At 44.4% G+C, this 17,379-nt stretch overlaps 1 protein-coding gene across 1 annotated transcript in view; it reads right to left on the reverse strand.

Annotated features, from left to right (window-relative positions):
• Positions 1 to 17,379, reverse strand: part of COL27A1 (collagen type XXVII alpha 1 chain) — a 453,351-nt gene that overhangs the window by 338,151 nt on the left and 97,821 nt on the right. Inside the window, exons 8-10 of the mRNA XM_063936676.1 lie at positions 13,489 to 13,533; positions 12,558 to 12,611; positions 3,098 to 3,142 (exon numbers count right to left, since the gene is read on the reverse strand). Of these exons, the coding sequence (XP_063792746.1) occupies positions 3,098 to 3,142; positions 12,558 to 12,611; positions 13,489 to 13,533 (144 nt within the window). The remainder of the gene's footprint in view (positions 1 to 3,097; positions 3,143 to 12,557; positions 12,612 to 13,488; positions 13,534 to 17,379) is intronic.

Below are 17,379 nucleotides of genomic sequence, written 5' to 3' on the forward strand. Positions count from 1 at the left end.
TTGATATCACGTGACTGGCGATCTTGAGATGCCCGGCGGGAAGGGCGATTGCAACAAAGCCCCTTGCGGGCTTGCTGTGCTGGCCACAGGTTCTGTTCCCACTCTATGGGTGTCGTGTTAGTCGGCATGCCGACTGTTGGGATTGTGAGGGGGTGGGATGTAGGGGCCGGTATTGTGACTACATCCCCTTATTTCCACAGCGATGGAAACCATTGTATGGCTTGAACTAGTGTTCATTCAATCACCACAATGTGGTGACACTGAGGCATTAAGCACTATGGGGCAGATAAATTAAGCCTGGAGATAGCATAAGGAAGTGATAAACCAGTGATAAGGGCAAGGTAATAAACGCACCAGCCAACCAGCTCCTAACTGTTCATTTACATATTGGAGCTGATTGGCTTGTGCGTTTATCACCTTGCCCTTATCACTGGTTTATCACTTCCTTATGCCGTCTCCAGCTTAATACATCTGCCCCAATGTGCCTCATGGCTCATTAACACCACCGGTTCCAAGGGAATGATTGGCAGCTTGGACAACATATACATTTTAAAAGAAGGGCATAGACATTTAAACGGATACTAAGGAAATTGTGTAATAGGTTCTGAGACAATGGAACCGGCGCAGTTTTGGAAAGTTTGCAGCTAAATTTAAAGCAGCAATCAGTTATAATGCAGTTACGTAACCTCAAAGCCTATTACATAATCCCCTATGGGGGAGATGTACTATGCATTGAAAATAGTGGCGAAGTTGCTCATGGCAACAAATCAGTATTGAAGGAACATTTATCATTTGCATACGATTATGCAAATTATTATGAAAATTATACAGAGCAGCTGATTGGTTTGCCATGGGTAACTTCTCCACTGGCTCACTTCTCCATTCTTTTCCCTGCTTAGTACATCTCCCCCTCAGGGGTATTTTCAATTGATGTTGGATCCTTTCCGACGGAAAGGATCCGACATCTCAGTATTCAATGACGGATTTGGCCATTCCCGACAAAACACGGGGATCTGTGGCTATTCCGGCAATCCACGTGTTTTCCGACAAATCGGAATTGCCGACTTGTCGGAAAAACGGCAGGGGCATTGAATAGGTTGGAACTGTTTCCAACCTAAAAAAGTTGGAAACTGCCGTCTTTCCGACAAGACGGCAGTTCAGACAGTAACTAAATACCCCCCCTTAGTATAAAATACAACGATCCTTTTAAGGTCTCAGATATAGCAATGGTTCCAAGTATCCATATCATTATATAGCATGAAATGCCTGTATAAGATAAAAATAAGATGTAGAGGTAAACTCCACTGCAGATGAGGCCTCTGTTTGCTTAGCATTGTGAGACGGCCCATTTTATACAGGCCCAAATACCCTGGGATAGCACGTTCAGTGAATAAGAAATCTTCTCTGTCTCATTTGCATATGGCTTCAAGATGTGTTCCCAGTAATGTAAACTGTTTCTGAACTCCCAGCCATGGTTTGTGAACACAATTATGGCTTGAAGATTACAAAGCTATGATTACTGGGAACACATATATTGTCACCAGATTTAAAGTAAATAGGGAGAAAGACTGTGACTTCCATAATATGGGCTAGTACAAGTGCCTACTAGATGACCATAATACACCATGTCGGACTGGGGTATGAAGGGCCCCACAGAGGAATGCAGTGGTAGGGGCCCAAGCTTAAGGGGTGTTGGCAATCACCAGAGCAGACATAGTCAGCCTGCAAACAGCAGAGCTTATTTATAAAGGAGGGGGCCAGAGTGCATCAGGACCACCCTTTGTGACTGGCAAGAGGGCTAATCTTAGTTTAGTTTCCATAGAGACGAATCAAGTACTCAAGTTCATCTATGGTCCTGTACCAGCAAGTCACTGAGTTTCTAATAGACTAACAATGGAAAATTGGGGTTGAAGGGTAGTGTTGCAACATATATAGGGCTATAGGAACCTGTAACCAATTAGAACATAACACTCACAGGGCGCCTGCAACCTATGGCCAATCAGAACACAAGAACCATGACAGGGCTAAAGCAATGTAAAGCCAACCTTAAAATTGGAATAGTCACACAACGTGGTATGTTCAGTGGCCAATCAGAGGATTACAACATTTAAAAGGATAGACCAATCAGCTGCTAATAAAAGCTTCAGAAAATTCATGGGGATTGTGCATCCTGTAACCAATTACAATGTCAGCCAACAGAGAAATAAAAATAAACACAGTAATGTTTGTACACACAACTTGCTCTTCTAATATTCCAAATAAAGTTTTAGGTGACAAAAGATGTATAAAAACATATATAAAACATGCACGAAGAGACACTGGGCTGAAAACATGGTTAAAACTTGAGGTTCTAAAACACAAGCGGGAACACCAGCTGTTTTGTTAGACATTACATCATCACACAAGACTTGCACAGGATAATGTGAATTGCCATACAAATACAACTCAGAGCAATTTAGGACACACAAAAAAATCTCTGTTCTATAAGTAACCGTGTAAAAAAATCTGGTTGCTATGGGCAGAACATCCTTTTTTACACAGTTACCTGTAAAACAAATTTCAAACATGTTTAACTGTTCTAGAGCATGAAACAAGCTTATCATCTGTAACCCTCTGCAACCAATAGCACATTGGCTTTCATCAGTCTCACTGTGCTAGAATGAGAGCATATGGTACACTGTATGGTTGGTTGCTATGGGTTACAGCTCAACATTTCTCTTTGCACCATGTTATTAAAGTCAAACTTTAGTTTAAAACAGCAAACAATACTATATATGTATACTGCATGAATTCTAATATTCGTAGGGTTTTTCCCATAAACCGGACTAGGTAGGCATGTCTGCACTAATCCAACAAAAGACAGGGAACATTTTTAATACACACTTTGTTTTTTGTTATTTTTTAAGCAACAACAAATGTGACAATTTCACTTGATTAGGAATAGCTATACAGTGCAAATAGGCTTCTAAGCCATTTCATATTCTGGACACAATCTGATGTACAGGATAAACCCTTCGGCATGCAAGAGGCCATCCATTGCTCTCTGCTGTAAGAGATTTCTCATGGATGGGCTAAAAATTGTAGGGGGGACACTAACCCGACTTCCCTTCGGTCCCGGAGCTCCTATCGGTCCCGGTAATCCCTGGAGACAAGACAGATAAAAGAAAAGACACAAATTCAGAGCTGTCACAGAGTAGCAGAACTGGCCCTTATTAAAATGTCACTGCTTATTCATTACAATGCCACAACTTAATTACAACCAGGTATTTTGGGGGCGCAAAAGTACAATGAAGTGTATTATCTCATCATATGGAATACTCTTTATCTGGGACGTGTGGTGAGGTAAATGACTCAGGAGGCACTGGCTAGGACCAGAGCCAGATTTACACACAATATATGAGCCAAAGGGTACCTCTGGGCATTATACACAGGTGCAGCATTATAAACGCCTGGAAATTTGGTGAGTTTTGATCTGAGATGTGCGGAAAAGAAAGGAAGGTGAGGCACTGCCTCCCCTGCCATAGACTTTTTACTCTAGAGTTTTGGCTATAAAATAATTATAATATTTCAAAGAAGATATTTCTAACAAATTCTTTGTATTTTTCATATACTTTATACAGTCAAAACTGGTCACTGCTTTATAGCTCCACCCTCACTACTGCAACAGTTTCGGTCCGAGTTAATTGGCCCAGCTAACATTGGGGTTCCCCCCCCACTAAACTTTCTCAAGGTGTAAGAAAGAACCAGAAGGGTTCGAAACGCGTTGGTGTGGACTACTGGTGATATCTGTGGACGAATTTGGTATGATATACCGATGGACAGGATGCTGGCGGTCAAAATACAGACAACGGCATTCCGACCATCACAATATCAACAGCCCCCCCAAAAATTACCCTAACTCACCCCTGCCCCCTACCCTAACCCTCCCTTGTGGGTGCCTAACCCTCCCCGGTGGTGCTTAAACCTTAACCCTCCCTTCCCCGCTGCCTAAACCTATATCTCCTCGCTTGGTGCCTAACCATAACACCCCCCCCCCCCCCCGTATCTAACCACCCCCTTCCCATCCCTGCACCCTAACCCCCCTTCTAAGGCCTAAACCTAACCTCCCTACCCACCGCTAAAAAAGCACTTGGGATTCCTGGCATCTGTATTTTGACGCCGGGATCCCGACCTCCATCTGGATTTTGAGGTCGGTATTATGCCGCCGGTCGGGATTCCAGTGACAGTATTTCGGCCACAGGGATCCCATCCAGCAGCATTGTAACTACATCTCCTGGCAGTCTACCCATTTCCCAAGAAAGGACTCTATGGGGTACATTCAATTGAAGTCGAAACTGCCGCCTTGTCGGAAAGACGGCAGTTTTCAACTTTTTCAGGTCGGAAGGGGTTCTGACCTATTCAATCCCCGGCTTTTTTATCAGACAACTCCGGGAATTCGACTTGTCAGAAAGCACGTGGATCGGCGGAATAGCTGACGATCCACGTGCTTCTGTCGGAAACGGGGCCAAATCCGACAGGTTTTGGCTCCATTTCCAACCATCTCAGTCCAACTTTAAAAAAAGTTGGATGGGGATGAGGGTGCCGATAGCAGCGGGGAGACGGGTGAGAGCAGCGTAGCCGGAGGATGGGGCACCACCGCCGCTCACGGCAGCATCCTCCCAGCTCCAGCAATCGAGTTTCCGCTTACTGGAGCTGGAAGGACGCTGCCGTGAGCGGCGGTGGTACAGCGAGGTCCCGCTTGCTGGAGCCGAGGAGCCTGAAGGACGCTGCCATGAGCGGCACTGGTGCAGCAAGGTCCCGCTTGCTGGAGCCGGGAGGACACTGCCGTGAGCGGCGGTGGTGCCCCATCCTCCGGCTACGCTGCTGTAGCCGCTGCTCTCCCCCGTCTCCCCGCTGCTCTCCCCCTCTCAGCACCTTCATCTCAATCCGACTTTTTTTAAAGTCGGATTGACATGGTTATTGAATAGGTCATGTCGGATCCATTCCGACAAATTCATGTCGGAATGGATCCGACTTGAATTGAATATACCCCTATGCACTTTTGGGGATCCCTTTTTACCATCTTTTCATTGAGATTTTGTTCATGCTTGGGTATGAGTACCACTTGCCTGGTTTTATGATTTTGTACCAATAAATGTTTTGGAATTTTTATCCTGGATATTTTAATAAATCTGGGCTGAACACCGTGATTCCAAGGAGGTGGGCCTGGAGCCTTTCTTTGTGCAAAGATCACACTACACGCCTCATTTCAAGTGGAACACCGTCCTGAATAGTCGTGAATGTGGATTTTATTGATTTGCTCGGTTATCAACCTACATTTGTGAGTGTTTTGAGTGGGGGGCGACCCCGTTAATATACAAAGTAGATATTGTTGGATATATTATTTAAACAGTGTTACTTCATTTTGTATTGTGTTTTCTCTGCCTGTATATGTGACATGGAAACACAGTCAACTTGGAACACTGAACACAGAGAATTACAGTGGAGTATTGTTATTGTTATTATTATTATTATTATTATTATTATAATAATACCGAAGCACCATTTACCCAGTATTATTATTGTTTGTATTTTTTTGTTAGAGTTAAGACTCTTTTTATATTGGTGTAAATTGCATTGGTTTGTGCATTGTAAGGTATCTAACTAGGGGGGTCATTCCGACCTGATCTCACGCTGCCGTTTTTCGCAGCGCAGTGATCTGGTCACTACTGCGCATGCGTATGCACCACAATGCGCACGCACCTCATACAGGTACAAAGCGGATCGTTGCTGAGCGATGGATTTAACAACGAATCCATTCGCACAGCCGACTGCAAGGAGTATTGACAGGAAGAAGGTGTTTATGGGTGTCAACTGACCGTTTTCTGGGAGTGTTAGGGAAAACGCAGGCGTGTCCAAGCGTTTGCAGGGCGGGTGTCTGATGTCAATTCCGGGACCAGATAGGCTGAAGTGTTGGCAAGGGCTGAGTAAGTTCAGAGCTACTCAGAAACTGAACAACATTTTTTGCAGAGCTCGGTTGCACAGGCGTTCGCACACTTGCAAAGCGAAAATACACTCCCCTATAGGTGGCAACTATCTGATCGCAGCGCTGCAAAATGTAGCTAGCGAGCGATCAACTCGGAATGACCCCCTTGGAACTAATTAGGATATTGTTCCAAACACAATAAATGTTCATGTTTTAATTATAGAAATAATTCATATGTCACAGCATTTCGCAATTAATCCTGTTCATTTATTTGTAAACACCCTCATGCAACTTTTACTACTGGATTGCTTTGTCTCTGTAGTGCCCTTCTGTGCTTTGCAGCCATGTCTTTATATAATCATACAGAGGGTGTAATGTAGGTTGTTGCCATGGAATGCAAAAGGTGCTATCTGCATATAATTGAGGGCATGATCAAAAAATGGACGCAGTAGCTAATTAGTCGCAATTGACCAGTTTTCAGATCTGTGTACACGCAGGTGCCGCATTATGCATGTGCAGATCTGACCCTGCGTCGTCAAACGCAGCACAGCTGCAGACATCGAATGATTGACAGCCGGCAGCTGACTGGGGGCAGGGTAGAAGAGCACTGCAGAAAACAGGGGTATCAGTCCTGTTTTTGAGGCATGCTGAAGCCAGTGACTGCGTCCTCCGATGCAGTTAAACTGGCCTTGGCAGCAGAGTTTTGCCGGACATCCTGAGTAACCTGAGGACGATGTTGACCCGATGCCATGTCCTCTGACGCAGCTGCGGATCAGAGAAGTAGGCAGTGAGCAACTTTTTACACAAGAAGTCTACGGTGGCTTGCATGTATTTTTGCAGTGGCACTGCCATTAGGGTCTCCCTCTGAATCAGTCCATGAAGCAGGGAGTAAATACTGCAAAGCTGTGTCCTCTCCACAGGCAACAAAACTAAATAACTCTGCCAGGCGCCATAAAAACATGGATGTAAAACACAGAAGGAAGCCGGAGAGAGGAATGTATTTAGTAAGATTTGCAGAAAGACAAATACAAGCCAGTGAATTAAAAGATATGCAATGGCAAATAGGTCTATTAATAATCAAACATGAATATAGCCAAACAATATGTTCAGCTTCAGAACATTTCAATTCATTTTACTCTTTTCATATGAATAAATCATTCTTCAGTCTACAACATTAAGCAGAAAATTTATGGGGAAAAAAAGGTTTGGCGAGTATTTTTTTGTCATTATTAGAGTCTATGGGGGTCATTCCGAGTTGTTCGCTCGCTAACAGTTTTTAGCAGCCGTGCAAACGCATTGTCGCTGACCACCGGGAGTGTATTTTCGCTTTGTAGAAGTGTGAATGCCTGTGCAGCAGAGAACCTGCAAAAACATTTTGTGCAAAACAAGACCAGCCCTGGACTTACTCTTCGTGTGCGTTGATTCTAACGTTGGTGGGTTGGCTTTTGACATCACACACCCACCCAGCGTTCGCCCAGCCACGACTGCTTTTTCCCTGGCATGCCTGCGTTTTTCTAAGCACTCCCTGAAAACGGTAATTTGACACCCTGAAACACCCCTTTCCTGTCAATCTTCTTGTGGCCGCCAGCGCGAACGAAAACGTAGTTAGAACCTGTGCAAAACCACAAAGGACTTTGTACCCGTACGTCGCCCGTGCGCACTGCGGTCCATACTCAGAAATGCCGATTTTTAGCCTGATCGCTGCGCACAACGGCAACTGGCGATCAACTCGGAATGACCCCCTATGTGCAGGGGTTTAGTATGAAATACCTATAATCAAAATCCCGATGGTCAAAATCCTGACAAGGTCAAAATCCGAACATTTAAAATACCGACAAGGTCAAAATACCGACATTTAAAATATCAACAGTTCAAAAGTCATCACAAGTTTTTCATTGCTTTTTTGGTGTGTATGTCGACATAGGTTGACATGGACACCGTATAAGTGTACCGCGTCCCCTCGCATGGCGAGCACTTCCGGCACACTATTATATTTCCCCTCCAGGTCCACTGGGATGGTAAAGTATGAACAAGCCAGTTTCACAAAAATCATGAAAAACTCATGTTGACTTTTTGACCTGTTGACATTTTAAATGCCGGTATTTTAACCTTGTCTGTACTTTAAATGTCGGTATTTTTACCATGTCGGGATATTGACCTTGGCCCTCATTCCGAGTTGATCGCTCGCTGACGTTTTTCGCAGCATAGCGATCAGGCTAAAAACCGGCTGTTCTGCGTACGCGTATGGGCCGCAGGGCGCACGCGCCAAGTAATTTCACACAAAACTAAGCAATTTTACACAGGGGCGAGCAACGCTTTTCAGTCGCTCTGCTGATCGGTGTGTGATTAACAGGAAGTGGGTGTTTCTGGGCGGGAGTGTGCTAAAAAACGCAGGCGTGTCAGGCTAAAACGCAGGAGTTGCTGGGGAAACGGGGGAGTGGCTGGCCGAACGCAGGGCGTGTTTGTTACGTCAAATCAGGAACCAAACAGTCTGCAGTGATCGCAATCTAGGAGTATGTCTGGAGCTACTCAGAAACTGCAGGAAAAGATTTTCGAGCAATTCTGCTATCCTTTCGTTCGCACTTCTGCTAAGCTAAGATACACTCCAAGAGGGCGGCGGCCTAGCGTTTGCACTGCTGCTAAAAGCAGCTAGCGAGCGATCAACTCGGAATGAGGGCCCTTGTCCGGATTTTGAACGTTGATGAATGTAGGTAAATTGACAGCATCCCGTATGCAGTCTTTTAGACATACAGGGGCAGATGTATTAAGCATGGAGAAGTGATAAAGCAGTGCAAGGTGCAAGGTGATATCGACCAGCCAATCAGCTCCAATATGTAAATTGACAGTCATGAGCTGATTGGCTGGTGCATTACTACCTTCCACTTATCACTGCTTTATCACTTCTACAGGCTTTATACATCTGCCCCAAAGAGAGAAATGTCATCTTACATACTGTATTATACAGTATATCTGCTATCACATTTAAACATCTGTGTCCCCTAACTGGGTATACATCATTGTAACTGTAACGCATTGGTATAGTTCAAATAATGTTATGGCAAATAATGCTCACTGGTTCCCAAACTCAGTCCTCATGGCAGCCCCCAGCAGTCCAGGTTTCTACAATATCCATGGCACAGATGGTTAAATCAGAATGAATGAGAAACAAAATAAGTCACCTGTGATCAAGCATGGATAACTTTCAAACCTGAACTGTGGGTATTTGAAAAAACTGCACTATACAAACACATCTCTCTGCCTGACTTACGATCTGTATGGAATTGCAGAGCCCCAGGAAAGTGGCTGCGCAATTCCATACAAATCAAATGCAAATGCAGCAGGAGGCACCTGTAGGAGAAAGACTCCTCTTGCATGCATCTGCGAGATCAGAGAGCCTCGAATCACCATTGTGACCATCGGTCGGACAGCCGGGTCCAGGAAGTCTGCATCCCTATTATAAAGAACGGTCCCGGTTGCTACCCCCGATCCCTAAATGTTGTAGCATATGAATCATGCTGCAGCTAAGGGGGGGGGGGCTGAGAGCAATATTGCAAGACCTAGTTTGCACAGCAGACCCACAAACATGGGATTTATACATAAACCATCGAGTTTGTGTACAAATCTGAATCAGAGCCACCATGCTATCTCACAGACACCGTTAGGATCCTTCTTAATACAGAATGGAGGACATAATCCGGCGTACCAAGGCTGGACATAGAGGTTTCCCTTAAATCTAAATCTCCCTTTCACTCAATCACTGTCCATCTAATGTAGAATAAATGGGATACAGTAGTTAAGTCAACACAGCGTAGGTCGACAGTCATTAGGTCGACCACTGAAGGTCGACATGCATTAGGTCGACATGGACAATAGGTCCACAGGTCAAAAGGTCGACATGAGTTTTTCATTATTTTTTCATACTTAACGATCCACGTGGACTATGATTGGAACGGTAACCTGTGCCGAGGGAAAGCGGTAGACTGGCGAGGCACCTTGCCCGAAGCATGGCGAGCTGACGCGGTGTACTAATTGGGGTTCCCCGTCACTTTACGAAGAAAGCGAAGCCAAAAACAGTAAAAACAAACAAACACCATGTCGACCTTTTGACCTGTCGACCTAGAACACGTCGACCTATTGTCCCTGTCGACCTTCCATGGTCGACCTAATGACTGTCGACCTAAGTTGTGTCTATCCAACGACCCATACCTGAATAAATAACACAGGTTGAGTATCCCTTATCCAAAATTCCAAAACCCCACATTTTTGGGTCCCCTACTGAGATAATGACATAAATATTACATGTATTATATATATTATTTATAAATATATTATAAATATGTATATTTATAAATTATATAATACATATGTTATTATCTCAGTAGGGGACCCAAAAATGTGGGATTTAGAATTTTGGATAAGAGATACTCAACATGTACCAACAAATAAGGAGCATTTCTGTTTGAGCGATAGAGCAAGGGTGGCCAAAGCATTGATTGCAATCGATCAGTTTACAGTGGACACTTGACCAGTCAATCACAGTGGACATCCAGCAGCAGCTAATAAGACTCACGCTGACTATTATTGTCTAGCTGTGCAAAACTGAAGCTGCGGCTGTCAATGTGACAGCGATAGGAATCAGACTGATTCCTATTGGTGGAGGCTGTCACATGTAAGTGACTCCATTGTGCTAGTGCCAGAGAGCCAGATCAAGGCATGGCACAGGGACAGGACTGGCTGAAGGGCGCCATACCCTAAGTGGGGAGCAGAGCAGCCAGCAGCCAGACCCTGAACGGTTCAAGACTGGCGGATATTGTGGCAAGTGCAGCTGCCTGTTGTCCTGTCTGTAGTGTGCCCTGAGTCTGCACTAAGGCTGATGCCGGACTGCCGGAGCCGCCCACGACTGAGGGCAGGGAGGTACTGGGAGCTCCTCTCCCAGACGGGTCAGTCTTCTGTGGAGTGCTGGGGCAATTTACGTTTTATTTTTGGGGTGGGGTGGTAAACAATGATTTGTTTTGTTTGTTTCTGTCCTTTGGGTGACAATGTCTATGGGGGTTTTTTATGTGAGGGACAATGTGCTTTATAAAAGTGGGGGCCAATGTGTATGTTTTTTGCCTGTGGAGGCCAATGTGTGATTTTGGCGGGAAAATCTGCATGCCTCTTGCCACAAGGCCACTCCCCCGTTTTGGTACGTCACGCCAGGTCTTGCACAAATGTGCCTACTTGGTAGATCATGAAAGCTTTTCAGCTTTTACAGTAGATGCATCCACTTGTGAAAGTAGCCACCATCACAATCCCTGTGCATTTACACAAGCAACCCTAACATTAGTGCAAGAGATCAATACACACACCTACGGAACATGTCTACATACAGCTGCATGGGGATACAGATGAGAGGCGTACAAAATGGATTTGCGTGCAATTCTGGATAAGCCTCTGTGTGTCTTAAATTTGTCACGAGTGTGAGCAGATGTGCGACATCTATCATTTTTGTTAGATTTATGACTATAGTGTGTTTTAGGTTTGTATTACAAGATGGGACTACAAAAGGTGCCTTTCCCAATATAAAGTGTACAAAAGGAATGCCCATGAAAGTATAGACTGTAGTACTGTAGTAGTATCACCGTCTGCACCCCACCTCCATCAGAGCACATAGTGCTAATGGTGACTTTCCATATTTTTATTACACAGCATTATCCCACAAAACAAAATCTCCTTTGTGAATGTGGCTGTATAACTAGGCGCATTCATTTACTATCCCTTTGTCTGTCTAAATTCCCATGGGAATATATTTTAGCGACGGAATCAGGGTAAAATAATACTGTAGTCATACTCTAAAACAGACACACCATCAAGCGTCTTTTACAGAAGTAATGAGCGGGGACACCGATGTAAAATCAGCATAATACTCAAAGCTGGAATATACACTATAAAATCAAGAGGATATAGGGGACAATGTAGTGGATTCTTGTACGAAATCTGAGCTCATCTGCTCTGGAAAGTATCTAGTGAGATTGCAAAATGTAATCTTGAGGGATACACAGCTATCCTGCCTGAATGCTGTTTCATACAGACATCTGCCGTTACTTGATATAGGGATATAAACCGAAACTGCGCGATCCACTTTTATGTGGCAGAGGGGCCAAATCTTGAACATCCATCTGTCCAATGATTCACCGCGTTATTTCTGGATATTGCTACAATACTTTGAGTGAGCCAGTGATGCTTTTGTGTTATTTTTTTTTCATTGGGGGGGGGGGGGGGGGAGACTCGCGCGTCAAAATGCTGCAGAACGTTCTTAACGCTAACTTGCTTTCAATGTTGTTTATGCATCCTGGGACAGTGGACCTGCGTGCGCAGCAATCCCAAACCAGAGAGTAAAATAATCAAGACATTTTTACTTACGCAGGCTATAAGACACTACCCTACATTTAAAAGCACAGAAGATGTATCATTAAAAAAACGGTGTTCCTTAAAGACTATAGAAAATAACCACAATAAGCCCAGAGTGCGGATATGCATAGGATTCTCTGCCTATGCACCCAGACCCCTGAATGGAGATAACCTGCTCACAGCATGGTAAGATTTACTGCACCTGCCTGCCAGGATAACCTTTGGCCCCTGGGCTTCCATCCGGTCCATGCTCTCCCTGCAAAATAAATGGAGACACCTCATCAAATCCTCGCTGCTGATTAAAAATCCTGTCGCTAGCGCTAAATCCTGACAACACTAATGAAGCCTGCGTGACGGCAGACTATCCTTGTTCCTAAACAAATAATGAAGTGAGATGAGTTCCTTTAAGGTGTCAGCTAAGGCTTTATCTGTAACACATGGAACGGTTTGAGGCCGACTCTCTCTGCCAAGATGCTTTTAAAGAGTCAATGGCCTCTATTGAAACAACCCTACTATTCATTTCCATCCCTGTGCAGCCGAACTTATCCAAACACGGGGTTGGTTGGGAAACAAGGGGGATACAGTGTGAACGGTAATCCCGTCACTGGCCGGTAGTGCAGAGCAGGTCGGCAGGGGTTAATGAGTGGACCAGGCATTAAAACGGAGAGCTGTCGATTTTCACTAAAGTCGTGTTAAAAGACACATTTATTTTGTATAGTTCTGCAAGTAATCCTGGCTGTACAGGTTGGCCAGACAGGCTCCAGCATAAGAAGCAAAATGAATACTTCTGTTACTTCGAGATGCCGCGCATTATAGGCTCCTGCGAGATCATCTACACGTGTCCTGGACATAGTTACGTCATTAGAGATCAGCCGGAGAACATGTATCATTTACTGTATATAACATGTAAGAATAGACGATATGGTTGTGAATGATTAAGTAGCTATCAATAACATGCCCTAAAAACATTTTCAACCATAATCCAACCAGAGAGACAAAACGTCCTCCAGGTACAGTTATAAATAAAGTTTATTTCTAATTTTATTTAGAACTTAAATGAATTCGTATTTATTAAACTGCTGAAAAACAAAAGGTGTCACCGGTGACTCATAGGTAGAGGCAGAACATCTTACCTGTTCACCAGGATGACCTTGGGGTCCAGGATAGCCCTTTTGTCCCTAAAAAATAATATATGTCATATAAATAGGAAATACCAACTAAGGACTCTGGGGCAGATGTATTAACCTGGAGAAGGCATAAGGAAGTGATAAACCAGTGATATGTGCAAGGTGATAAACGCACCAGCCAATCAGTTCCAATATATAAATTAACAGTTAGGATAAACCTTGCACATATCACTGGTTTATCACTTCCTTATGCCGTCTACACGCTTAATACATCTGCCCCTATTTTTCCAGGATAAAATTCACATATAACATATACAAAATAAAATGTAACGTATATACTAAACAAAACTATTTCATATGATGCATAATTATATTTTCGGTCATCTCTGCATAGATACGCACTGACGCGGCACACAGTCATGGAAGTTGTTGTTCCACCTCCACAGTCAGACCACAGAGTACACCGAATAGTATGGGCTGTACCAATATTCATGAGAAGGCAGCCAATGAATTCACTAGGAACTGTTGACCACACTGATATGAGAGAACTGATTGGCTGTATTCTCATAGATATGGTCTTAGACCACAAAATGGCCAACTCTGTTCTGGCCAGTGAATGGGTTAGGGGTTTGAGATATAGTAACAGAGGCTTCCACAATACATGTGAATCTGAAAGACATCTCTACAGTACGTCAACAAATTAGAACAAAATCTAAAAACTACTGACTTGGCAATCCCCACCAGGAGACGCACACATTTTGGAAATGTTTTCATACTGTACATTGGGGTTGACTCAAAGCTGAATGTGAGACAGTTCTGCGAATGTGTCCTGCATGTTTTTGCTGCATGTGATCCAGTTAAACATACGCATTTCAGTCATATCTCTACTTGCGGCTCAAGGGGTATAACTGGGCTTTAACGGGATGCAGTCACTATATGGGCAGTTAACATGTCGACAGCCACAAAAGGTCAACACTGACTGAATATCGCCGTCAGAAACGTCAACATTTCCAGGAGGCATTGGGCTAGCGCTGTCGTTCGTGTTAGGGACAGCAAGAGAATAAAACCTGCATGTCGACACTGCAGCACCTGTGTCAAAATGCTGAATGTTGGCAGTTTCATGTTGACATGCTCAATGTCGATAATGTAATACCAATCCAGCTGAAACAGGACGTCCGTTGACAGAATTGAGGACTATGCAACTGGCATAGCACTGCGATGATACTGATGACAATTATCAATCTGGGTGTATGGATACGGGACTTGTATATTTGATATTAGCTATATGTTATATCAGATATTGGCACAATTATGTGGATCAGAGTTTGCCTGTGGCATACATATATATCAAGAGTTTCCTAGGGCTCTGCCAAGTGCAGGAGAGTACATGCCTCAAGCTTGGAAAAGAACAGTATAAGGCTACACCAATGGCCGCGGTTGTAGAAATGATACTGAAACATTTATCTGTCCTCACTACCGGCTTAGCTCTTGTGGGTGACAAAATTCGAATTTTTACTATTTTTACTATTCACATCATACTAGACATTCATGCCTAATAGGTATAAAGTTGTTATCCCCACTGATCAAACTGCATCAAAAATCAGTGACTTTGCCGTTAATGAAAGACATGGAGTATGGTGAATTTCACAGTCACTGACAAATTAACATTACAACTATACCCTCAACTGAGCAGTTGTTGAACCCTCAGATACCTCTTATGTTATTATCTCTTGTCAGGGGGAGTTAACAGAATGAATACACTAAATCTACATGATGCTTCTTGTGGGCGCCCAATCGGGACTTTTCGCGATCGCGCCCATGACTTTGGTCAGATTTAGCTGCTTTATGCGGCTAAACCTGACTGCTATGGGTGCGATAGGGTCAATAACGGGGGACAATTGAATATGGCCCCGCGAACTCCCGCCACTTTAGTCAGGAGATTGTGCGATATATAATAATAATAATAATAATAATATTATTATATCATTTCAATTTCACCCTTTGTATTTAATATCGCCAAATATAAGGTTAGAGAGTAACAGAATGTGTGTTAAAATACAACTAGAGTATAGTAGCACTGCCTACACACTGTGGAGTCAGCTATTTGGTGGGGTTAACCATTCCTAAGACTGGCCCTATTCACTGGGAACCAGGGACATCACTAAGGGACTCAGTGGAGTCAGCCATTTTGTGGGATGAAGCAATATTCAGGATAATCGATGCTCACCCCACCATCCTACCTCGCCTACTTAATGTCCTAAGGTCCCTAACCACATGCTCATGCTATCTGTAGTTTCCCCGCTCTTGTAGATTGTAAGCTCCTAGGAGCAGGGTCCTCCTCCCTCCTGTTCTACAAACCCTCTTCTTTAGCACTTCATTGACAGCCTTCACCTACTTAGTGGCCATTTAGCCCAGAATTCCTCTCGGTCATCACTGTCTGTCTCTTCCAGCGGTCTCTACTCCTGCTAGTCGCGTCGTCACTATTAGAGACAGGTTCCACCCTTTGCTGATTACTTCCTCGCTCAGCTTGCTTCCCAGAATTGTGGTGCTAAATGTGGGTGTAGTACGGTATGCCGGCGGCCGGGCTCCCGACGACCAGCATACCGGCGCTGGGAGCCCGACCGCCGGCATACCGACAGTGTGGCGAGCGCAAAGGAGCCCCTTGCGGGCTCGCTGCGCTCGCCATGCTGCGGGCACGGTGGCACGCTACGCGCGCCACGCTATTTTTTCTCCCTCCAGGGGGGTCGTGGACCCCCACGAGGGAGAACAGCTGTCAGTATGCCGGGTGTCGGGATCCCGGCGCCGGTATACTGTGCGCTGGGATCCCGACATTCGGCATACTGAAGACCACCCGCTAAATGTTACCTGTGCTCCATTTATGTTCTGACTACTGTAATGTAATGTTATCTTCTGTGTACACTGTACTGTCCTACTGTTGCCAGATGTACGGCGCTAAGACCACTTTTGGCGCCTTATAAATAAAATCTAATAATAATAATGCAGTCAATCCATTCACTAGCAATCTGTAGGCCATTTTGTCACTCTTATTCCTAAATTATAGGCCTCCCACTATAACAAATTTTAAGACCATGTTATAATGGGGGTTTGGTTGGACTGGATTGTAAAAAACAAAAATGGCAGCGAGCAGGAAAACAGGATACAGATGAAAACCTTTTTGTTTCCACCTACATTTTTGTAGGCTCACTTTCAGGCCGTTCAGATGAGGGTCGCCCTCTCTGAACAGCAGATGGCACATTTAGGCTAGGGCACATTGCTAGCGTCTACCAGAATTTTGCTATGTGGCCCGGCAAAATTGGAAGTGGATTTCACATGCCAAATGAGAGAACGGAAGAGGAACCCTTTCCCTGCACTGCAGAAGGATGAGCAGCCATTTATATTCCAAAAAATTAGCTTCAATTCTGTGCCAACTCCAAGCTGGTTTGTCCTAATGTGGTGCATTTTTGCAACATTATATATACATATATACTGGCTGCCAATATAGCAATATTTTGTGCAGATTGGTAGATTTATACTCAGAGGTGGGGCCAGTGATGTCACAGCCACTTAAGTGACTGCAGACTCTGCTTTCTGACCGATATCAGATCCCATTAAGACGCCTTCCGTCAGCTGTCTATAATTAAGGAGGGAATACTTCACATACTGCCAGGTGATAACAGAATAGTAGACCTGATTCAGGCCCGCACACAGTCCCTATTCGGTGGCAAAAGACTGATGGCTTTGGGACTGCACCTGCTGGGGATACAGTGTACATGTGCTGCAGTGTTACTGCAACTCTGGTTGCAGTGCCCTGGACACCACAGCATTATTGACATGCTGCAGGCGTTTCAGAGAGGAGATATGGGCATGCCAAAGCCAGGGGCCCCGGCAGCGTAGTTT

The sequence above is a fragment of the Pseudophryne corroboree genome, chromosome 8, assembly GCF_028390025.1.
Source record: "Pseudophryne corroboree isolate aPseCor3 chromosome 8, aPseCor3.hap2, whole genome shotgun sequence".
Taxonomy (NCBI): domain Eukaryota; kingdom Metazoa; phylum Chordata; class Amphibia; order Anura; family Myobatrachidae; genus Pseudophryne; species Pseudophryne corroboree.